The sequence below is a fragment of the Daldinia loculata genome (assembly GCF_022478755.1).
Source record: "Daldinia loculata strain CBS 113971 unplaced genomic scaffold F4817scaffold_72, whole genome shotgun sequence".
Classification (NCBI taxonomy): Eukaryota; Fungi; Ascomycota; class Sordariomycetes; order Xylariales; family Hypoxylaceae; genus Daldinia; species Daldinia loculata.
The window spans coordinates 145681-172185 of record NW_026054926.1 but is presented as its reverse complement, the minus strand read 5'-3'; the positions used below and the strand labels follow the sequence as shown (position 1 = coordinate 172185).

Sequence of the window (26505 nt, the reverse complement as noted above, 5' to 3'; positions counted from 1 at the left end):
TAAAAAAATTTATAACGTTTAAATTAATTAATATATTTTTTAAATATATATTTTTATAAATAAATTTATTAAAAAATATTATATTAAATAAAAGGTTTTTATTTATAAATAAATTTTAATTAATTTTATATTATTGTTTTATAATAAAATACCAGTTAAATATAACGTTTTATTTATAAATAAATAAATAAATAAAATATTAAAACTAAAATTTAAAATATTATTTATAAATTTTTTATAATTTTAAATAAAATAATTAAATAAAAAAATTAATTTTAATAAAATAAATATATAATATATTAATTTATTTAATTTATTTATATAATAAATATAATTTTTAAAATTTTATAAATTTTATAATATTATATTTTAAATATAATATAATTAAAAAAATAAAAATAATAAATAAAATTTAATAAATTAAAAAAATAATTGTAATTTTATTTTAAATTTTTAATAAAATTTATATAAAATAATATAATAAAAATAAAAAAAAATATATATTTATAAAAAAATAATTAATATTAATTTTTATAAAAAATATAAATTAAAAGTGATTTAATAAAAAGTTTTATTATATTAATAAAGTTTTTAATTAATGTTATGGATAATTTTTAATTAATTATTAAAGTGGTTAATTTTAATGTAAATTTTTTCGTTTTGTATAAAAAACCACACATATATACGGTAAATAACTGTTTTTTTAAATTAATTTAAACCTTTATTTTAAAATTTATTTTTAATTTATATTATTTAATTAATAAATTTATAAATAAATATTTAAAACTTTTTAAAATTAAAAAAATTATTAAATATTATAAAATAATATATAAATTAAAATTATTATTATAATATAAAATATATAATATGTTTAATGTTAATAATTTAAAATTATATAATAAAAAATTTGATAAAAAATTTATAAAATAACGGGTAATATTTATTAACAATAATAAATTTATAATTAAAATAATATTAAAATATAAAAAAAATAATAAAAATAAATATATTAATAATAATAATTTATAAAAAAAAATATATAATGTTTTAAAAAAATTAAAAGTTAATTATAAGTAAAATTTATGTAATAAATGCGTAATAATAATTTTGTAATAATGCGATTAATTTATTATTAACGTATTTTTATTAAAAATAATATTATTTATAATATTTTTAATAAAAGTAATAATAATTAAAATATTTATATTAATAATATTATTATTATTAAAAAAATTTATAAAAAAGTTAAAAAGTTAATTAAAAAAATAATTTATAATGTAAATTATAAAATAACGAATAAAACTTTTAATAAATTTTTTAATACGATAATTTTAAATTTAAAGTTAAATGCGGTAATGTAAAAAAGTAATTAAAGTAATAAAAAAGATTTTTAAAATTTTTATTATAATAAATGTTTAAAAAAAACCTTTAATATTAAATTTAAATTTAAACTTTTTAATATTAAAATTAAAATTTTAAAAAATAAAATTAATAAAAATTTTAAAAGTAAAAAAAAACCGAAATTTATAATATATTAAAATTATATGTAATATATTATATTATTATAAATTTTTTAAAAAGTAATAATTATATTAATAATTTGTTAATAAAGGTTTTTATAAATAATTAATAATCGGTTTTTACAGTTTTTAATTTTTTTACGCTGGTATTTTATAATATATTTTTTATTCATATTTTAATAGTTTTTAATTTGTTATAAAAATTTTATTATTTTTTTTTACGTAGTAATAATTTTATTTTAATAAAAAAAGTTAATAAAAAATTATGAAAAATAAAAAATAATATATAAAACGAAAATTAAAGTATTGTTTAAAAATATAATAAAAATGTTTAATAATATAAATATTGTTATAAATTAATTGGTAATTTTTATATATGTTAAAATAATGTTAATATTTTTAAAACATATTTATATTATAAATTAATATAATTAAAAAACTTTTAATAATTATAAAAAAATAATTTATTATTAATTTTAATATATAAAACGGTAAAAAGTTAATTAAAACATTATTATATAAAAGTATAATAATATTATTAATATATTATATAATAAGTTTTAATAAAAAGTAAATTAAATATAATTAAAAAAATTAATATATTAAAAAAAAATTAAAAAATTAAAAAAAAAAATAAAAAGGTAAAAAAAATAAAAAAAAATTAAAAAAATAATGTTTATATATATTATTATTATTTTTATTATTTATATATAAAATAAAAAAATTATATAATAATAATAAAATTTACGAAAAATTTATAAAAATTATAAAAAATAATATTAAAAAATATTATAAAAACGTATATATATTATAATAATTTTTTAATTAATTATTATTTTTAAAAATAAAAATATTGTAAAAAAAAGTAATTTTATTAAAGTATAAGTAAAATTAATATAAATTAAATATAAATTTATATAAAATAAATATATAAAAAAGCGTTTTATATTTTTATAAAAAAATAAAAAGTTAAACGTTAATAAATTTTTATTATTATACGGTTATTATATAATAATTTTATTATTATTTTTAATATTTATTTTACGTATAATATATATTAAAGGTTTTTTTTAATAATGGTCGAGTTTTAAAATTAAATTAACTGTTTTACTTTATTGTTAAATTATTTAATATGTTATATAAGTTAAAAGGAATTTAGCTCCGTGTGTTATTAAAAAATCACGTTTTTTATACCAAAAAAAACCCGGCAATACTTTAGTCCTTTCCAGTTATCTAGCTTTTATTATCCCATTTTCGCTGTAAATAAATTTAGGAATGCGTATAGAATTTCTATGGAGGACACGGAGGCAGTCTTAAAAGTAGTATATTTTATGCGTAGCAAAAATGTCGTCCTGGCTCGGAGGAGGAGCTTGTTCCGTTGGCAGATAAATCGTGTTTGTGACATTTGTTCTGGCATAAATGTCGCCCCCGACCCATCTCATATGGATCCCCAGTGGGCAGGAAGGAGTTTGATCGTAACAATAAAAAGGCATAGCAAATAGAGAATCTGGTCCCGTCCCCCACAGAGCGGTAGTGAATTTGAGGCCTTTACTGGTAACTGTAATTTCATCATTATACATGACGTGTTGTATAGGTTTGACGTTATTAGCTGATGAAAATTCGCGTGGGTGACAGGCGAAGATCCCATGGAGGGCCTGATGGAATTTGAAGACACGATCGTCATGCTCAATATCATCACTGCCATTGATATCGTCGTACGTCAAGAGGTTGTCAGGGTCGCACTTATTAAGGTCCTTTACTACCCAAGCGAACAGGGTCAGATCACTGGTTTGCTTGACGATCTCTTCTTGAAGCCGGATGAATGCATTCCCCCCTTCTCCGTACTTCGGGTACATATGATTAATACCGAATATCCCTATTAGACAGTATGCCATATCTTCTTTTTTGGCTGTTTCCCTCTTAGCCGCCCATGACATCTTCTGACAAGCTGGAATAGAAAGTAAGCAGCGTTTAATTCGATGATTGTCGTTTAGTTTCAGAAGATCCCTCTCAATCCCTGAAATCTTAGAGATTGTGCTACTAAGATCTGTGGCTATATCGTATGCGTCTTCAATTCTATACCCATTCCGGCTCCCACAGTATCGCCAACTCTTATTGTAAAATAGGACTTGGGATGGGGCAATTAGCTCTTGCAGCGTCCACCCTCTGAAAAACCATGAAGGACCAAGTTCGGACCTATCCATATCGTTCAAGTACGCAATGCAGACCTGTGACTGTGCGTACCATTGATACATAGAGCTGATTGCTTCCGAGAGTTCTGGTGCATCCTTTTTATTGATGCAGCAGTTGTCGATCCATATCCATCTGATATTGAGCCCCCAGGCGATATCCCTAGCCTTCTCGACTTTTGCCCAGCTCCGTGCTTTGCCTTGTTTAATGTTGTTTAACCGCGCCAGAAAATCATGATAAGTCACCTCTTCTGGATTCCCACCTGCATCATTGAACCACCTGTGTGATAAAATGGCATAACTAGGCAAATTGCAAAGATCAAACTCGTGGAACTTCCATTCACCGCAATGGATGAGCCGGATCATGATGGCGGCAAGGCAGCTGCCCTCTCACATGCGTCTGTAATATAAAATTGATCTTGATACCGATGTCAATATACTTGATTCAGGTCTAGGAGTAAAATTAGTATGAATAGTGATTATATGCTTATAGAAAAGATGACGGTGAATTCGAGTTAGTGAGCGTTGTATTCTTCCATGAGGAGCTCGGAAAGCCTCGTAGCTTATTACATGGCTAATCGCGTAAGACACAGCCCCTCGAATTTGCCATGGTAATTGGTTAGGCTTTCTTCAGAGCCATCGAAGACAATTGGTCCGATAAATGAAGACCTGCTGTTTCAAAGACTCGACAATACCTAGGTACTTATCTTGCATCTGGAAGTTAATCTGATGGAACGATCAGTGTATATTGTAAGTAGACTGAACCCATTCAGTAGCAAAGTACTCACCATTCTCATTCAAAAACGTAGCTTGGAAAATTCTGTCAGGAGACAATAGGGCTAACTCGTGGGGAAGCCGTCCGATAGCAGGCGGGTATAAGGGGGGGCATCATCCCCCATATTCTTGGATGGGGAATTGGTTTAAACAGCACCCAATATACTACATACTAGGCCCCTGCCTCTCAATCCGTGTGTCACGGTCGATGAAAAACTCCTATCCGAGTTTACGCCCTTGGTCTTATAAACACATGCGTAGTTGGTGTCAGACGCCTCTTCTTTTCGACCCCCGAGGCAACGGAGTTGACCAAAACGCCTGTCCTAACTCAATCTTAATAATAATAAAACATTCAAGCCTACCATAGCGGAAGTTTAGGGGTACGGAGAACCATTCTATAAACCTAAAACTATTTTATCTAATAATACTATTCCACTTAATAAAAACAACAAAATCAGCTTTCCCCGTTTTACATATTAAAACCATTTTATATTATAAATTATTTTACATATTAAAACCATTCCATATTATAAACCATTTTACATATTAAAACTATTTTATATATTAAAACCATTTTATATATTAAAACCATTTTATTTAATAATAACATTAAAATTAACCATATAATTATATTATTTGCAATTATTTTTTTTATTATTATTATTTTATATATTAATATTATTTTATATAACAATATTATTTTACATATTAAAACCATTTTTTTATTTAAAATTATTAATATATATAAATTTTATTTTATAACATATAATTATATAATATTTTAAATATTATTAAAATTATATAATTAATTTTAATATAAAAGGTAAATATTTGTTTAATATTTTAAATAAATTAAATAATTTACTTTTTAGCTTTTTATAATAACATTTTTATTTTGTTTTAATTATAATTTTATAATTAATTAATTATTTAATACGTTTTAATAATAAGTTTAAACTTAAAATAATATTTAATATTATTTGGTATATTTTAAAATATAATATATTTTTTTTAACTTTTTTTATAACTTTATAATTAATTAATATATTATAATAATATTAATTAATATATTATAATAATATTAATTTAAAATAAAATAAAATTTTATTTTATAACGTTTTTAAAATATAATATATTTTTTTAACCTTTTTTATAACTTTATAATTAATTAATACGTTATAATAATATTAGTTTAAAATAAAATAAAACTTTACTTTATAATATTTTTAAAATATAATATATCTTTTTAATTTTCTTTATAACTTTATAATTAATTAATATATTATAATAATATTAATTTAAAATAAAATAAAATAAAATTTTATAACGTTTTTAAAATATAATATATTTTTTTAATTTTCTTTATAACCTTATAATTAATTAATACGTTATAATGATATTAGTTTAAAATAAAATAATTTTATTTTGTAACGTTTTTAAAATATAATATATTTTTTTAATTTTTTTTATAACTTTATAATTAATTAATATGTTGTAATAATATTAATTTAAAATAAAATAAAATTTTATTTTATAACATTTTTAAAATATAATATGCTTTTTTAATTTTCTTTATAACTTTATAATTAATTAATATATTATAATAATATTAATTTAAAATAAAGTAAAATTTTATTTTACTGTTAAAATTTTAACATTTTTTAAACATTTAAAATTTAATATATTAATTAAATTTTATATATAATTGTATAAATATTTATTTATTAAATTATAAAATATTTGTTATAATATTAATAAAATATGTATTTTTTAAAATATAAAAAGTTATTAATTTATAAATAATATTTTTTTTTTAAAATAAAATTATTAAAAATATTAAGTTATTTATATACAATTAACAAAATTTAAACCTTTAATATATACCATATAACATTAAATTTTCTTAAAAAAGTTATATTTATATTATAATTTTATAATAATTATTAATTAAAATAAATTTTGTTATAAATAAACGCATTTATTTTAAATATTTTATAAAAATATTTATTAATATTTTATAATTAATTTAATTTAAAAAATAAAAAGTATTTACTTTATTTATAATTAATAAACGTTTTAATTTATATTAATAACGTTAATATTAATAACATTAACCAAATATGGTTTAAATAATTTAATAATAATTAACTTGTTTTCCATTTTACGTAATATTTTTAATTTTAATAATTTATGACGTTTTTTTATTTATTATAATAACGTAATTATTGTAAAAATGTAAATATTATTATAAATATCAAATGTAAAAATTTAATCGATATAATTAAAATAGTTTTTACTATTATATTAAATATAATTATTTTTATTAAAAATATATTATACTTTAATTACTTTATATATTATATTAAAATAAATAAGTTATTAATTAAATCTTATATAAAAAAATATTTAATAATAATAAAAAAATTATAAATACTTATTTATTATTAAACTTAAATTTATAAAACTATATAATTTTATTATTATTTTTATATTTTGTAAAATACGAAATGAAATAATTATAATTATAATAATATATTATGCGAAATTTAAATATAAATAAAAAAAATATTTAATAGTTTTTTATAAGTAATAAATTATTACTTTAAATGAAATATATAATTTATATAAACTTTTTTTTGTTAATGCGGTTAATTATTATGGTTTAAACGTATATATTATTTTTAAATATTATAAAAACTTTTTTTATATTATTAATATTAATATTAATATTAATTATATTAATTAATTTGTTTTAATTAACGTAAGAAAATATTTATTTAAATAAAGTAAAATATTATATATAAAACTTTTATAATTAAACTATTATATTAAGGTTTTTTTTATTATAAACGTTTTAAAAAATAAAATATATAATTATTTATATATTTTATTTTTTAAAAAAAACTTTTTCGATATTATATTTATTTATTTTTTAAACTTAACGTTTATAAAATTTAAAAATATTAAATATTAACTTAATTTTATTATAATATATTTTAAATATATATTAATAATTATTTAAATAATTTTATAAAATAAAGATATATAAAAGATATAATTTTATATTATGTAAAAAAAAATGAAATAAAATAAACTTACCGATATAAATTTTCTTTAATTAATATATTATAATTTATTATTAAATTATATTTTTTTATAAAATTTATAAAATAAAATATAATATAAATATTTAATTTAAATATATTGTTAAAATATTATAATAAATAACTTAAAGTAATTATATTATTTCCAATAATCTTTTAATTATTTTACTTTTAAACAAATATAATAAACTTTATTTATAAATTTAAAAATTTAAATATATATATATAAAATTAGTTAAATAATTTTTTAATTTTTTTAATATTTTATAAAATATTAATTTAATTAATATTTAATAATTTAAATTTTATTAAAAAACTGTTACTTTTAACAATTATTATATAAATTTAAATAATAATATTAATTGATTTATAATTTTAAAAAGTTTTTTTATAAAAATTAATTTTTATATAATAAGATTTAAACTAGTTATAAAAAAAAGAAAAAATAATAATAAATTAAATAATATGGGATAATATATTATAATTAACCAAATAATATTTTAATAATTATAATTGTTATTTATTAAATAAAAATAACCATATTCGTAATTTAAATATATATTTATTTATTGTTAAAAAAGTTAATATATTATTATAAATAAAATTATATATTAAATTAATTAATCCGGTATATTTTAAATAAATTATATTAAATAAACGTAAAAATATTAAATTAAAAACCGGAAAAATAGTTTTAAATAATAACGTTAAATTAATTATTCTTTATTATAAACCATATATAACTTTTATAACTTTATTTTTATATATATTAACTATAGTTTTTTATATACGTTTAAACTGGTAATAATATTTATTATATATAATAACATTAAAATTTAATATAATGTTAAATTATTAAAAATTCTTTATTAATATAATAAAATAATAACAGTAAAATTTAATCCTGTAAAAGTTTTTAAATTTATTATTTTTAACTTATTAAAGTATATTTTTTATATAATATAAAATAAACACATAAATTATAATATATTTACTTTTAATATTTAATATTATTATTTTATTTAATATTTTAAATTTATTAAATACTTTTATAATATTTATAAAATTTGATTTATATAATTTAAATATTAATAAATATATGTTATTAAATTTAAATTAATTTACTTTATATAATCCGGTTAATATAATATAATTATTTATTAAAAATTAATATAAATTACCAAAAATACTAAATTTATTAATAAAATTTATATAAAAAATAATTTTAATAAATATTATATTAAATAAAAATTAATTCCATTTTTAAATATTACTCGATTATAAGTTTAAAACTTTAATTTAACGCATATAAAATAAATATAATAAAAAAATGTTATTTCTTTTATTTTTCCGAAAAAATATTACGTTTAAACTTTTTTAATTAATAAAGTAATTAATAAAGTAATTAATAAATAAATGTCAAGTAATTAATAAGGAATTTATATGTGCTTACGTAAAAAATACCCGGAAATTGATAAAGCTATTGATAAAATCTCGATAAACTAATAAAACTTAACACTTACAAATTTAATTGGTTACACCCCGCATCGCTTTTACATTATCCGAATGTTTTTATTAAGTGCATCTTTTTTAACCCTTGCACTTTAAAATTGATTAATTAAGTGTATCCCTTTTAGCCTTTACACTTTAAAATTAATTAATTAAGTGTATTACTTTTAATCTTTACACCGGTAATGTGTTTTAATTAAATACATCTGCTTAACGCCTTTAGCCTTTACATGTAACCTTGTAGCCATATGCTTACATAATCAACTAAAATGACAATAACCTTACAAATAATCAATTTAAAAAATGACCGGTATTTAAAAATAAAAAAAAATAATAAAAAAAATAATAAAAAATAATAAAAAATAATAAAAAATAATAAAAAATATATATACTTAAAAATAAATAATAAAAGATTAATTAAAAAAAATAATTATAAAAAAAATAATCGTAATAAAACTTTAAAAAATAAAAAAATAAAAAAAAATAAAAAAATAAAAATAAAAAAAATATAAAAATAAAAAAATATAAAAAATAAAAATAAAAAAAATATAAAAAAATTAAAAAATAAAAAAATTAAAAAAAATAAAAAAAATAAAAAAAATAAAAAAAATAAAAAAAATAAAAAAAATAAAAAAAATAAAAAAAATAAAAAAAGTTTTTTTTTTTTTACAGGGTAACCGCCTCTCGGACTTAGAAGTTTAAGCGGTTCCTTCGGAAAGATTTAACGGACAGTTTTTTTTTTTTTTTTTTTTTTTTTTTCCTTTAAATTTAGCCCCCACATACCAAAACAAAATTTCGAGACGGATCAAAAGTTTGCGACTATCTGTCGATGAAATTTTAACATATACATTAAAGTTTTTATTTACCTTTTAACCAAACACAATTATATAATAAATAAACCAATATTTATTAAAACTATTTTTAATTAACAGTTTTATATAAATGTTATATTTTAACCAAAATATATTTTATTTTATTTATCTTTTTATATTAAACCGTAATTTAAAAAGTTTAAAATTATTAAAATATTTTTTAAATTTATAATTTAAATATATATTCTTTAATAACCATACATTTATTTCCAATATATATATAATTTTTAAAACCAATATTAATTCATTTTTATAAAGTTTTAAATTTAACTTAAAATTATTTAACCGTTTATTTTTGCAATATTAATAAATATAATTTTAAATTTATAATATTTTAATAATTTTACTTTTTTTTATATAAAACTTTTTACACATATTTAACCTAATGTTATATATACGTTTAATATATAAATCGGTAATTTTAAAATTTTTTTTATTAATAAGTTAATAATAACAATTATTATTAATATATTAATAATATATTTAATCATTAAAAAAAATTATAATTTAAAATTTAAAATAAATATAATTACCATTTAATATATAAATTAATTTAAACCAATAATATTTATAATAAAATTTCGTAAAGTTATTAATAAATATAACCAATTTATAATATATATTATTATTAATATTAAAAATTAAAAAAGTTTTAAATAAAATAATTAAATTAAAAAACGTTAATTTGGTTATAAGTATAAAAATTTCCTTTATAAATTTTACTTTTTATTTTTTATGGTTTTATTTTTTATTTTAATTTTAATATACTAGTTTTATTTAAGTTTTAATTTAATAAAACTTTAATTTAATAAACATTTTTTTGATTTTAAATAAAATTTTTACTTTATACATTAACAAAAAAAATAAATAAATATAAAATTATTATTATAAAATAATTAATATTATTAAAAAAACATAAATATTATTAATTTTATTACCATTTTTATTACAAATTAATATAAAAATTTTATATAAAAATACTTATTTATTATAATTTATATTAATACAATTTATATAAATAACAATTATTATTTTAAATTTAAATATATTTAATTTTTAATTATATTAATTTTTAAAAAGATATAAAATATCGGGTATATTACCATTATTAACGTTTAAAACTTAAAACGTAATTAAAGTTTAAATTATATTTAATAACGTAAATAAATTTAAATTATTTAATAATTTTAAATTTTTTTTATCATTATCGTCGTTTTTATTAAATGCTTTTAATTCCAATAATTTTATTTATTTAAATATATTATTATATTTTATAATAATTTTTATATCAAATAAATTTAAAATTAATTTTACCATATATTTTATATTATTTTTAACATTATTATATTATATTATATTTAAATTAATAATTTTTATAACATATTAATTTATATATTATTTTATTTATTATTTTATTATTTATATAAATAATATACTTTTATTTTTATTATTATTATTATATTCATTTTTTAATATATTATTATTATTATTATAATTAACGTATATAATATTATTTATTATATTTTTATAATTATTATTAATTATTATATTATTTTAATTTTTAAAAATCTTTAAAATTAATATTATATTTATAATATTTATATATAAATTAATATTATTATTAATATTATTATTAATATTATTATTAATATTATTATTAATATCGTTATTAATATCGTTATTAATATCATATTTAATATTAATATTTAAATGTATATAATTATATAATACTTTAAATATACACGTTTAAAACATAAGTAAATTTACGTTTTATTTTATATGTAACATTTTTGTAAATAATAATAATTAAAATGCAAATATTTAAATTACGTAAATATATATAATGTAAAATAACGTATTTAAAAACAGTTAACGTATTAAAATTAAATATTAATGTATATATGTAAAAAGTTGCAAATAAAATTAATAAAAAAATAAAAAATAAAATAAAAAATAACCATTATAAATAAGTTAATTATTTTACTTGTTTTAATATTAATATATTAACATTTTATACTTTTTATACCTACAATTTCGGATTTTTAATGCTTTAATTAATATATTAACGTAATAGTAAAAACTTTATTTTAATAATTATAATTAATTATATATAACTTTTAAAATTTCTAAACATATTAAATAATAAATATTAAAATTTAATTTAATTTTTATATTTAAAACTTTAATAATTTATATTATAAAACGTAAAAATAAATATATTAAATTATTTTTTATTATCGATTAAAATAAAAATAAAATTTAATATATTTTTAATAAAATTATATTATAAAATAAATAATAAAATACCAAATTTGTTTTTTCGTAATAACAGTTTTTTTTTAATACCCATACGCGGTACTTGTATTATAACACGTAAAAATAACCAACGTTATATATTTATTATTATAACTTTATTTAATTTAAATTTTTTAAGTTATATCATTATAACATTAACTTCGTTATTAACTTTTATATATGTAATAATAATAACATTTTATTATAATTTATACTGATATTTTTTATAAATTTTACCAAAAAAAACGTTTAAATTTTATTTTTTAAAAAAATACAATTAAAAATCTTTTTTAAACTTAAACAAACTAATATTATAAACTTTATTAAAACATATATTAATTTTTTATATTAATAAAAACCAAAAAACGGCGATTTTTTTAAATTGTTTAAATAAAAAATAACTTAAATTAAAAAACGGTTAAATTAAAAATTGTAAAAATATATATTTACTTTCCAAAGTTTAACATGTACGGGTTAAATAATTAAAAAAACTTATAAAAATATTAATATATTTTTTAATATTTTTAAAACATTTCGTAAATATATATATTACAATTATAAAAATATAAAATATAAAATTTTATTTAAATAATTTTATATAAATATAATAATTTTATATAAATATAATAATAATTATAATAAATAAAAATTTACTAATAAATACTTAATTTTATATTAATTAATTTATCCAAAATTATTTAAAAAAAATAAAACGCAGTTAAACAAATATAATAAACGCCAAAGTTTTTTACATTTAATTTAAAAGTTATTTTAACATAAATATTTTTAAAAATATATAAAACCGTATAATATATAAAGTTATAAACGTTAAATTTACGTTTAATAATAAAAAAAGTTTAATATTTTATTTTTTATAACATATTTATATTACTTTTATTTTATTTATAATTATTTTAATAAAAAGTAAAAAAAATAAAAATTTTAAGTTAAACTGGTTTTATATTATAAAGGTTATTAAAAAAAGAATTTTTATTAATTATAATAAAAATGGAAATTTTAAGTATAACAAATGGAATATAAACAATACCGTTTATAAAAATTTACAAAAAAATTTTAAATTTATATTTTTTTTTAATAAAAATAAATTTATCAAATTAAATTAATTTGATTGGTTATTGTATGTATTATTAGTTAATTTTATATTAAAACCTTTGTTTATACCAATTTATTAATTTATTTATATTATATAAATAAAGGTTATAAATTTAAATAAATGTAATAATTTTAAATCCCTTTTATTAAAAAAAGTAAAAGCATTATTAAAATTTTTAAATTTAAAAGATAATAACTTATTTATTAATAAATAAAAGCTTTTAATTATAACGGAATAATGTTAAAATAATATATAAAAAAAAACCATTATATTTAAAAAAATTACTATAAATAATTATAATAATATATTTAATAAATTTAATATTTTTAATATTACAAATATTAAATGTAAATATAATATTATAAACGATTTTTATATTAATATTATTTAATTATCCGGTGATTTTAACTTAAAAAATATTTATAATGTTAATTTAAATAAAATAAAATTTATAAATGTAAAATATATTTAAATAAATATATATAATTATAAGGTAAAGTTAAAAAATATTTAAATAAAGGTATATAATTATAAAGTAAAATTAAAAAATATTTAAGTAAAAAATATTTAAGTAAAAATATGTAATAAATAAGTGAATATAAAAGATAATTTATAAAATAAAACTATTATTATTAATATTATAAAAAACTATATTAAAGAAAAAAATAAAGAAAATAATGTTAATATTATAAATGTTAATATTTTAATAAAACTTAAACTTTTTAAAAAAATATAAAAGTTTATAAAAACTTAAAACTTTATTAAAACCTGGGATTTTATACAAACTAAATTAAATCAAATAATTAAGTTTAATATAATATTTAATATTAAATCTTTAAATATATAACAATCATTTAAATTAAAAAAAAAAGCCAAAAAAATAAATATACCGTATAATTGTAAAAAATAAATGTTAAAAAAAACGGCTTAAATATTAAATAATTAAGTTAATAAAATAAAAAACAATTATATTAATAAGTTTAATATAACAAATATTAATATAAAATATAATAAAAAAAGAAATAATATAATTTAATTATTTTTAAATAAAAATGTAAATTTTATAATATATTATATATAATAAATAAATTTATATTATATAAAATATTATTAAAATATATTTTAATATTTAAATATTGTATAATTATATTATTTTATATTATATTATTTTTTTTTTATATATATAGTTTATAATAATAAAATATAAAAAAAAAAAATTTTATTATTAATTTTATAAACCTTTTAAATTTTTTTTATATTTATTTTTATATATAATTTATTAATAATAATAAAATTATTATAAATTTTATAAATTTTATAAATTTTATAAATTTTATAAATTTTATAAATTTTTATAATATTTATAATAATATTATATAAATTAATTTATATTCGTTTTTTTATATATTTTTTTATAAAAAATAAAAATAATTAAAATATAATATTTATAAATTTAAATAAATAAAACCGATTAATATTATATAATTAAAATAAAATATTATTATTTTTAAATATTAATTAAATTTATATTAATTTATTTAATATAAAAGTAAATAATTAAATATTAAAAATATTATATTAAATATAAAAATAATATTTAATATTAAAATATAATATAATAAAAAGTAATAATTTAATATATAAAAAAAATATCTTATTTTATTATAATTAATATAAAAAAATTTTTAAATACCATATTTTTTATTTATAATATAAAATTATAAAATATTATATTATTTTATTAATTACTTTTTTCTTTTTATAAAATAATAATTTTACTAAATATACTTTATATATAAACTTTTAACATTTTATTTTTTATATATTTTATATAATTAATACTTTTTTTTATTAATTTAATTTAAACATTTTAATAATATTAAATATAATAATTTAATAAAAATTATAATATTTATATATAAAATTTATTAAAAAATATATTAATATTATTTTTAAATTTTATCCGTAAATATTTAATAAATATTATAATTTTATTATTATTATTTTTTATATCATTTTACCAATTAATTTTATTTTAAAAATTTAAAATTTAAACTTTAATTACGTTTTTACCATTTTAAATAACCTACCATTTTTTTACTATATAATTTTAAATTATAAAACTTATAATTATTTATATATATTTTATATTATATTTAATAAATATAAAAATTTATTATTTTATGTTTATAACTTTTTTTATATTATATTAATTTAATTTTTTATAAAACCAATATATTTTATTATTATTATTTCCTTTATTTATAATATTTTTAATTATTATATATTTTTTTTATATATGTTATATTTAAGTAATAAATAATTTATTTATATAATTCTTTTATATTTAATATTATAAAAATAATATAAATAATTTTTTCATTTTTTTACATTTATAAAAATATTTATTATATATTATAATAATATTTATTAAAATGGTATATATTAAAATTAATTTCTTATACCATTTATTATATTTATTAATTAATATTATTTACTTTTACCAAATAATTTAAAAATTAATTATTTTAATATTCCGTTATATTTTTAATTTTAATATAATTTAAAATTTAAAATAAATATTAAGTTAAAATATTATTTATTACCATATTACGTAATTAATATTATTAAATATTTAAACAAAATAAATCAGTAAAAAATAATAAAAAATTTTAATAAAATAATTTTAAATTTATAAAAAACGTTTAAAACCCCTTTTAAATTAATATTAAAAACCTTAATAATTAAATAATTAATATATTACACTTATATTTTTACTTTATATATAAATAATGTTAAACGTTTAATAAACTTATTTTATTTATTAAAACCATAATAAAATATACTTTTAACCGTTTATTTAACCATATTTAATAATAATTAAATAATATTAATTTTTTCTTTTTTTTTTTTAATTATAATATATAATCTTTATTAATATTTTACTAATGCTTTTATAATAAATTAATTAAAAACGATTTTAATTTTCTTTATTTATTAATTTAATTAAACTTAACTTTTTTAATATAATTTTATAATAATTAATATAAAATTAATTACTTATTAATCTTTAAATCGGCATATTTTAATAATATTATAATATAAATTATATTATAATTTAAGGAAATAATATGCCAATAATTTACTTTCATTTTTTAAAATAATATCGGTTATATAAATATAACGTAATATTTTCCATAATTTTATTTATAAATTTTTAAAAAAGTAAATTTTTAAACTTAATATAATAAATTTATTTTTATTTATAATATAATTAAAAAGATTAAATAAAAAAAATACCAATTAAATTTTAAACTTTAATTATTTTTATATATTATTATAAAAGTTAATAATAAGTTTTTATTTTAAATTTTTAATAATATAAGTAAAATATTAAATTATAATACCGTTATAAAATTAAATGTTAAAGATTTGTTTATTATTTATAATACAAAATTAATTATCCATTTTATTTATTTTTTTAATATTGGTAATTATTATAAAGCGGTAATATTTAATTTAAAAAATTAATTTTAATTTTTTATTAATTTATAAAGTTTTAAACATAAAGTTTAATTTTATACAATTACGTAATAACTATAATAATAACTTATTTTAAATAATTTAATAAATAAACTTTTTAATAATAATTTTATATAAAATCGTAAAAAAATTACCAATATTATAATATAATATATAAAATAAACTTACGGTTTAATAATTATTAATTTTATTTAAATATTTATAAAATAAAAATTAAAAAATTAAATTATGTTATATAATAAATTAAATTAAAAATAATTGATAATAAATTAATAATTAATATAATTTTACCGTAAATTAAACCATAAACCGGATATATTTGTATAATATTTTATTATTTCCGAAATTATATATTGGAAATATATTTAAAATTATTAAAAAATAAAAACATTAATATCGTTAAATAATCCCGTAAAATAATTAAAATAAAATTTTATTATTTTATTATCTTTAAATGTTTAAAATGGCTTAACGCCCCATATATTCCCATTAATATAAAACTTTTTAAAAAAAACTTAAAATAATTTTTTAAGTTTTATATATTAACTTTTTTAATAATAAAATTCTTTAAAATCATAATATTATTTTATTAATTTTATTAAACTATTATTATTATATAAAAATTTTATTAATTTTATTAAGTTAATATTACCGTATAAAAATCTTATCAATTTTATTAAATTATTATTACTATATAAAAGTTTAATAAAAAATTTATAAAATTTATTTATTAATTTATTAAATTTGTTATTATAAACATAATATTATAACAATATTAAATTTAAAAAAATAAAAAAAAAAAATTAAATAAAATATAATTAAAAATAAAAAAAATAATAATAAATAATTAATTAAATTTTTATAAAAAATTATATTAATATTTTATAATTTTATATATATAATAATTTATTATTTATTTAAAATTTATTAATTTTTTATATATTAAAAAAATGTAAAATAATATAATATATTTTATAATTTTTATTTTATTAAAATTATATAAAATTTCCGTTTATATAAATAATTTTTTTTAATAATCCTGGTATATTTTTAATATTATTTTCTAATAATTTTAAATTAATTATTTATTAATATTAAAATAAAATAACTTTAATTAAATTAAAATCTTAATTATTAACGTTAAAATTTTAATTTTAAAAAATATTAATAAAATATTTATTTATTTAACGTTATATATTTTTTATAAAATTTAAATTTAAATTATTTTTAAGTAATAATAAATTATAAATTTCAAATTTATTAAAACGTTATTAAACGTTAATATTATAATAAATTAAAAAAAAATTTATTTAAAATATTAAATTAAAAATTTTATAAATATATTTATTAAAAAAAGGTATAATATATTTATTAAATTTTTTTAACGTAATATTTTTATTATTTTAAAGTTAAATAAAAAAAACTTTAATTTTTTATTAAAAAAAAAAGCTTAAAATATTTAATTATAATTTTTCTATATTAATAATTACTATTTTAATTTTTTATAATTATATAAAATTATTTAAAACTTATTTTATAAATTAATATAAATAAATATAAATTTGTTAAAAAGTATATTTTATATAATATTTTAATTTTAATTATTAAAGTGTAATTTTTACTTTAAAATTATATAAATATATTTTAATTATATATTATATAATTATTATATAAACTTGATTTTATAATATAATATAGTAAATTTTTTATTAAAACGTTTTAAAAATTAAATACTAATTTTAATATTAATATATTATAATATATTAATAAAAAAACGTAATTTTTTTTATAATATATTAAAATATTTATTAAAAAAAAAATATATAATTTAATTTATATATAAAATTTAAAAGTTTTAAATTTAAATATATAAAGTAAATTTTTATAAAAAATACGTTTAAAAAAAGTAAAAAAAACATTTTAAAACTATATATTAAATAATTTAAAAAAATAACTAATATAAACTTTTATAATTTAATTTAAAAAATAATTTAATTTTTTTAATATTTTTTTATATTTTTATTTTATTATATAATATAATATATAAATAATTATATATTAATTTTTATTAAAATATAATTTAAAAAATTTTCGTATTAAATTAAAAATTTAATAAAAAATATATTAACCATTTTTAAAAATAAAATAAATATATTAAAATTATTAAATATTTATAAAATTTAAATAAATTTTAAAATAATTATTTACTTTTTAAATTAAATTTAAATTAATTAAAAAATAAAATATATTAAATTAATATTTTATTATAAAAATAAAATTATAAATTAATTTTAATTAATAATAAAAAAAATATAATAAAATAAAATAAATATATAATTATAAAATTAAATATAAATAAAAATATTAATTTAATAAATAATATTTATTAAAATATATAAAAAATTAATAATATAATTACAAAAATTAAAATAATATTATAAAATAAAATAGTTTTATAAAATTTAAAATAATAATTTTAAAATAAGTTTTAAAAATTTAAATCCAGACTTATTTATTTCAAAATCTAGCCAATTAAAGCCCTTAAAACTTAAAAACGTTCCACCCCACAAAACCATTCCGTGGGTGGAACCATTCTCCGAAACCCCCCCCCTCCGCTATGGTATCTACTATTTGCCTTGTTCTCGTCTTGAGGGTCGTTAGTGGAGCCAGCAATGTATTATTAAAGAGCTCTATTAATACTCCGCAAATCATTGCAGTTTATGTGCTCGATAGATTCGCGGGAAGTTCGAAGATCACTAGAATATGTTTCGGTAGGATCTGTCTAAGTAGCTGCTGTTCTCGCTTGATACGCTTTGGAGTTTGCATTTTGAATAGCGCTGTTTCGGTATTGTTCAGCCAGATCTCTAACATCATTGACGACAGCAGCCCCCTAGAGATACCTCACAACTGTCCAACATACTAATTGACCTTAGTTGAGTCATGTGATACTCGGACCGGCCTCCCTCGGTAGGCGGCGCCGTGACGTAGTGTAGGCCGCGACGTGGATGATGAGATTCCATTGTGACCGTGTCCGAGGTTAATTGTCGATGAGGTAATAAGATTCGCTACTGCTGAATAAAAGAGAGACCTTAGGCAACGGGACTTTGGCACCGAGGGAGAGGGAGTGAAAGCCTTGCGTATTCCTTCGCGGGTTTGGGGGATGGAAGCGACCATTTGGTGTCCTCCTGGAACCTAAGAGAAGACAGGTTACAAAATAATATTTGATAGCCAAATGGCCGATTGCTACCCACACTACAAGTGGCATTAGAGGCAATATCCCAGCTAGATTTGCATATTCGCAATGATATCGCAGATTCTCGTGACTTTAGGGTATCTATGTTGTTCAAAGCTGATATGAGACACACTCTAATATTAGGTCGTATGTAAAGATGGCCGTTTCTTGCTCATCAACTTCCGGTAGGAGGCGACAATATCATCCCTCACAGTCTGTAACTCCTCTCTTCGTCTTAAGCTTCCCGCAGCCTTCGGAATACCGTCAATCTCAACCGCTGCGCCTCTAACGGTCATCTTCCTCTGCGGCTTGACGGTAAACTCCGGCGGCGCCTTAACGACATCGTGCAAGCCGGCTTTCGTCTCGCCGCGTTTCTTCTTCAATGCTTCCCACGGATCCTCTTCGTCGCTAGCAGCCTCGCCCAGATACTTTGCCCTCTTCCCCTTCTTTTTCTTCTTACCACCACTCTGCGAGTCGAGTTTCCATGTGACACCTGATTCTTCATCTTCTAGTTCTTTCTCTGCTAAGAGTTCAAGTTCTTCTTCTCTCTTTTCCTTAATCTTCCGATCTTCTTCTCGCCATTCGTCGTATAACTTGTGCATCTTCTTTTCCTTTTTTGTCTTCCATACTTTTAGGCCTAGAGGATCTTTGCCATTCCTAACCGAATTATTGATCAAACCGCTGACAGGAAGCGCAGCATCTACTCGAGCCGCGAAATCCGACATACGCTCGCCAGGCTGGATTTTAGGAAGTTGTTTTTCCGCCTTTGTTTCTGTCTTGGTTTCGACCTCGGTGTTTGTTTCAGCATCAGCTTTCCTCTTCTTGCTTTTTTTGGATGGTTCATCACCGTTATCTAATCCAGACCGCGGTTTCTTGCCTCCGGCAAATGCCATTAGCCTTTTGAATGCTCGAGGCGCATCATCTTTCTGTTTCACATCTCTCTTGCGCTTTTGGCCCTTCCCAGGCTGGCCTTGGGCCTGCTTCCCTGCATCATTTTTCTGCGATTGCGACGTTACTGGTAAAGGCTTTGCGATCTGCGAAGGGGGTAGATCGTATCTAGGTATGGAAATTAGCCAGCCGTTGGGTTAACAGGGCAGGACCGTACTTACGTGGAAGGGTCCTTTTCTCTGCGTGTATGTTTATGCGGCATCTTGATCTAGATTGTGATCTTTGAAGTCAATGAAGTTGAGAGATTGGCAATGAATTTCGAGCTCCAAAATTTTTGAGTACGTTAACCCCACATTTTAAGCTCTAGCATATTCGCCCCACTTAAATGAGATAAGATCAGGGACCAACTCTAAACTAGCAGCCAAGTCCGAATTACCCATAAACCTTGACAGACTTGTACCATTCAGCCATTCTAAACCTATTGCCATCATCCATCATATCCTAGGTACCTACTGAATATACCTCCTCGATATCTATATTTAACTATTCTGCCTCTAATTAAGTAAACTTGATGTAACTTCGGTCTTATCCTTCACTGCTTTCAAACTGACGTCAGAGACGTATTGCCGAGTACAAAGAGTACCTAATCATCGAGTCAAACAGACAATTAGAGTGGTGGCCGACTAAGAATATTCCATCTTTCCTACCCGGGTAAAATAAATAAGCCACGCCTAGCCTGATAATATAAGAAGAACTAGCGCTCCCAAATGAAGTTACCTTTAAGTAACGTCTGGAACCGGCAACGTTCTCATGACTATGTACCTGTCGATGAACCCGAAGAGAATGAGGACCTTACTGCACCAAGGATAGGCTCAGCGGATAAAATAGTACAATCGGACCTAAAAAGGCAACGCTGGAAAAGCTATCTCACATGCGGTAGCGTTTGGGGGTTGGTCATATTGTAGGCGTTGTTATCTAAACGAAGACTGCGTCAATTCGCACAACTAACCTAGAAATCTAGAGCTTCTATCTTGCTCATAAGCTTGCTCCTCTCTATCGCTAGGAGTCTATGGGGTCTAGAAGATGACCCAGACAAAATTTTTGTGAACTGGGGAAAGCCGGATACAGGAACAGAGGGGTTGGCTTGGTACCCTACAGACTTTCTCCGTGATGTTGTTCCGATTCGATGTCACTCGCATAACGACTATTGGCGCAAGGTGCCTCTTTTCTCGGCCCTACACGCTGGTTGTATCGGGGTCGAAGCAGATGTTTGGCTTTTTGATGACGGCCCGGAACTCTACGTTGGACATGACGAGGCAGCCTTAACTCCAAATCGCACCTTGACGTCTCTCTACGTAAATCCTCTAGTGGACCTACTCAATCGCACAAACCCTCAAACACAATTCTATAACGATACACGTCGGGGTGTTTTCGACTACGACCCAGAACAGACAGTGATTCTCCTTGTGGACTTGAAGACTGACGGGGCTAAGACTTGGCCACATGTCCTAGCACAGCTCGAACCCTTGAGGTCGAGGGGTTGGTTAACTTCCTTTGACAATGGGGTTATCCATCAGCGCCAAGTAACCGTTGTTGGGACGGGGAATACGCCGTTCGATCTACTCGCAGAAAACGCGACGTATAGAGACGCATTCTTCGATGCCCCTCTAACAGATATGTGGGAGGATCCAGACGCCTCGGACACGAAGTCTACCGAAGTTCCTATCTATAATGACTCTAATTCATTTTATGCGAGCGCGAGCTTTGCAGGTAGTATAGGTATCGTCCTAGGCGGTTTCAGTGAAAAACAACTTGGTACGATTCGCGGCCAGATCAAGGGTGCTCATCGCAGAGGACTAAAGGTTCGATATTGGGATACGCCTAGCTGGCCAATTGGTATCAGAAACAAAGTCAGGCACACGTTAATGGAAGAGGGCGCAGATATCTTGAATGTGGATGATTTGAGGGGAGCTTCGAAATTAGAGTGGTGATGGGGTCTTGTTATAGAAAAGAAGGCAATGGCTATATCCTATTCCTATTCCTGATTAAACCTCGTAAAATACATAGGTAGGTAGTCTTAGACTCTTAAACAACTACACGTAGGGAAAAAAAGCTATAATGGCCCCACTCTACAGGGCAGTAGAGCTATTGATGGCCCCACCCCCGCTATTACATAGATAGTACATTATGCATCTCAAATCAAAGCTACCCCTCCAAGCTTCTTTCGTGCTATTAACCTTGAAGCATTGGCCTAAAGCTATACTCATCTCCTCAACTACCAAAAGCCTTGCTTATCAGAGATGTCCGATAGAACTGCATTGGTCACCGGAGCCACTGGCCTACTAGGCAGACAGGTTGTAAGGGCCTTCGAAAGAGGCAAGTGGAACGTTAAAGGGACAGGTTACTCTCGCGCCGACGGGTCATCGATCCTCAAGGTCGATCTAGTAAATGCAGAGCAAGTAGAGGCTACCCTTGACAATGTTAAGTATGTGATACCTATACTAAGATTGCCGTCTATTCATAAGATTTTACCTACCTGTTAACATTATCTTTCACTTCCAAGGCCACAAGTTGTAGTTCACTGTCAGTTATAGCCCATTCCACTCACTCGCCCATGGATTCGCGCGAAACTAACACTGTCTAGGCGCCGCGAACCGATTCCCTGACAAGTGTGACAACGATCCCGAGGGGACGCGCGCCCTAAACGTCGAAGCTACTAGGAGACTTGCTTCCCTGTGCGCAGCGCGCGGTATCTTCCTAATCTATATATCCACCGACTATGTCTTCCCGGGAAAGCCTGGCGAGGCACCGTACGAGGCGGATGCAAAGCCGCAACCTACCAACTTATACGGGCAGACGAAGCTAGATGGGGAGCAGGTTGTACTGGAGGAGTATCAACGCGCTGGCAAGGCAGGTCTTGGTGTTGTCCTACGTGTTCCCGTATTATACGGTGATGCCGAGGTGCCATCTGAGAGCGCTGTGAATGTGCTTATGGAATCTGTCTGGAAAGCACAAGAACCAGGTGCTAAGATTAAGATGGACCACTGGGCTCTCCGTTACCCTACCAATGGTAAGTTTGAAATATTATGTCTTCGAAATTATTTTTGCATGTACTCTTTTCTCGATGGATGCTAACATGTTTGCAGTATGTTGTAATGGCTTTTACCGCTGTTTCATCCCTTCCACGAAACTACACTCCAATATAATTGTGTGGGATACTGACACGTAGTAGACCGAAGATGTAGGACGGGTGTGTTACGGTATGTTTCTCTTTGCATTTAACACAGTTTCCTGGGTTAAGTTCGCTTATTCATCGCTAACACCTGGGAATAGATATTTCCCTGAAATATCTAAGCACGGATGATCCATCTAAATTACCTTATATCTTACAATTCTCTTCAGAGAGCAAGTATACCAAGTATGAGATCTGCCAGCTCTTCGGCGAAATCATGGGTCTATCGATCGCAGCCATCGAGCCCAATACCGAAGGGAACGACCCGAATGCTTCCGTCCAGAGGCCGTACGACTGCCACCTCAGCACGAAGGCACTCAAAGATATCGGCATAGACGTGGCTACTCAAGATTTTACCGGTTGGTGGAGGTGGAGTGTTAAAGCATTTAGAAAATGAGAGTCTAAGATGTTTGCCTGGTGGCATAACGAATTTTACCTATAAGGAAGCCAAACATTTAATCCCCGAAGTTTTAGCCAAAGCTATAATTACTTACCTACCATAGCAGTAATGGATAATTGCTCAAAATAATTCTTTATATAAATTATCATATTAGTTATAATAAACGTTAAAATGGATAATATTATAATAATATACGTAATTATTTTTTATTAAAAAATTATTTTTTTAAAAATTATTATTTTTTATAAAAAAACCATTTTTTTAAAGATTATTATTTTTTATAAAAAAGCCATTTTTTTAAAAATTATTATTTTTTTATACATAATTATTATTTTATAATTAATTATTTTTATACTTATTTTAAATGACCTTAAACCAGAAATTTAAATTGGTTCAAAGGGTTGTACCTTTTTAACCACACCATTTTTTAACCAATCACAACTTTTTAAAACAATATCGAATTTTTGGTTTAAGGCTTTACTGGGACCCGTTTTCTTAAAAATTAAATTTATGGCATAAAAAATTATTAAAATTATTATTATAATTATTATAATGTTAACGCGTTTTTATAATAAATAATAAACTATATAATTATTACTATTAACTTTATTATTAAGTTTATTGATTAAACATATATGTTTCGAGTTAAGATTAATTATAACATTAATTGTAATATCGGTTATATCGGTTGTAACGTATTGGTTACAACGTATTAATTGTAACGTATTGGTTGTAATATACGTTATAACATGCGTTATAATACGCGTTAAAGCTATACGGGTATATAAAAAAAAGGCTGGAAAGTTTAAATAATAATATTATTAGGTTAAAGTTAAAATAAAAGATATTTTATATGTGGTATTATGTTATTAATTAATTTGTTGATTGTGTTATTAATTGTGTTAATTTTTTACCATTTTTTTACCAGATGTTTTTTTTAACGTTAAAGCTTGGTATATAATAACGTAACGTCGTATAAATATGAAAAAAAGTTAAAAAGATAAAAAAAAATTAACAATAATATCAAGTTATTAAAAAAGAAGCTTTTTTGTACGTTGTTATAATTTATTAAATTGTTAAAAATGTTATTTTTTATTTTTTATTAACAATTTTATGCCAAATGTTTTTTACGGGTTTAAAGCAACTTTAAACTTAAATTCGTAAAACGCCTCGCTTGTGACCTACAAATACAATTATACGGGCCATGCGTTACGTGGCGCAAACAAGCGTAACCCGCTTTTACGAGATTTAAGTTTAAAGTCACCTGAGATAATTTTATACAAATAATTATTATATTATTTACAATATTTCCATTTTTAATAATTATTTTAATTTTAATAATTATTTTATTACCAATAATTATTTCCTTTCCAATAATTATTCTTTTTTTAATAATTATTTTATATTTAAATATATTTCCAATTTTAACGCCAATATTATATAAATATATTACCTTTTTTATTTAAATACTTTAAACCTTTCATTTAAATATATAAATACTTTATACTTAACCTTTTTATTATATATTATTTATTAAAAAATTAACTCATTTAAAATATAAATATTTAATATTTTTTAATTCCATTTTAAGTTATTAAAAACCAGTTTTTATATAATAATTTTAAGTTAAATTTTAAATTTAATATATTATAATATTTTAATATTAAAATTAATTAACCGTAATAATATTATGCAATAACAAACTTAAATCGCAAAATTAACATATTATAACCATTTAATGTTAAAATTTAATTATTATAATAATATAATTATTATATTTAATTTAATATTAATTATTAATATATTATATAAATATAATATAAATATTAAAAT

General features: G+C 19.1%; 4 protein-coding genes across 4 annotated transcripts; 2 read left to right on the top strand and 2 right to left on the bottom strand.

The window, feature by feature from the left end:
- Positions 1-2738: 2738 nt before the first annotated feature.
- On the bottom strand, positions 2739-4082 carry F4817DRAFT_350886 (heterokaryon incompatibility protein-domain-containing protein). The gene has a single exon (XM_049305001.1). It carries the CDS (start codon positions 4073-4075, stop codon positions 2834-2836), a length of 1242 nt encoding a protein of 413 aa, XP_049154905.1. The 5' UTR covers positions 4076-4082; the 3' UTR covers positions 2739-2833.
- A 16210-nt stretch (positions 4083-20292) lies between these two features.
- On the bottom strand, positions 20293-21302 carry F4817DRAFT_320102 (uncharacterized protein; the record flags this gene model as incomplete). Its single annotated transcript, XM_049301145.1, has 2 exons — positions 20293-21208; positions 21262-21302. The coding sequence occupies 2 exons, from the start codon at positions 21300-21302 to the stop codon at positions 20293-20295; spliced, it is 957 nt and encodes a 318-aa protein (XP_049154904.1).
- Positions 21303-21475: 173 nt separating this feature from the next.
- Positions 21476-23248, top strand: F4817DRAFT_350883 (PLC-like phosphodiesterase). Its single transcript, XM_049305000.1, has 2 exons — positions 21476-22001; positions 22062-23248. Exons 1-2 carry the CDS (start codon positions 21808-21810, stop codon positions 23029-23031), a joined length of 1164 nt encoding a protein of 387 aa, XP_049154903.1. The 5' UTR covers positions 21476-21807; the 3' UTR covers positions 23032-23248.
- F4817DRAFT_350880 (NAD(P)-binding protein) lies at positions 23234-24867 on the top strand. The gene is made up of 5 exons (XM_049304999.1): positions 23234-23525; positions 23604-23623; positions 23685-24109; positions 24273-24300; positions 24374-24867. The coding sequence occupies exons 1-5, from the start codon at positions 23341-23343 to the stop codon at positions 24667-24669; spliced, it is 954 nt and encodes a 317-aa protein (XP_049154902.1). The 5' UTR covers positions 23234-23340; the 3' UTR covers positions 24670-24867.
- Positions 24868-26505: the final 1638 nt, after the last annotated feature.

Bases quoted from the DNA above. Each gene is read 5' to 3' on its own strand.
- F4817DRAFT_350886 (XM_049305001.1), bottom strand. From the start codon at position 4,075: ATGATCCGGCTCATCCATTGCGGTGAATGGAAGTTCCACGAGTTTGAT.
- F4817DRAFT_350880 (XM_049304999.1), top strand. From the start codon at position 23,341: ATGTCCGATAGAACTGCATTGGTCACCGGAGCCACTGGCCTACTAGGC. The intron at 23,526-23,603 runs GTATGTGATACC...TTCACTTCCAAG, and splicing joins GCTACCCTTGACAATGTTAA to GCCACAAGTTGTAGTTCACT. The intron at 23,624-23,684 runs GTCAGTTATAGC...AACACTGTCTAG, and splicing joins GCCACAAGTTGTAGTTCACT to GCGCCGCGAACCGATTCCCT.
- F4817DRAFT_350883 (XM_049305000.1), top strand. From the start codon at position 21,808: ATGAAGTTACCTTTAAGTAACGTCTGGAACCGGCAACGTTCTCATGAC. The intron at 22,002-22,061 runs GTAGGCGTTGTT...CTAGAAATCTAG, and splicing joins GTTTGGGGGTTGGTCATATT to AGCTTCTATCTTGCTCATAA.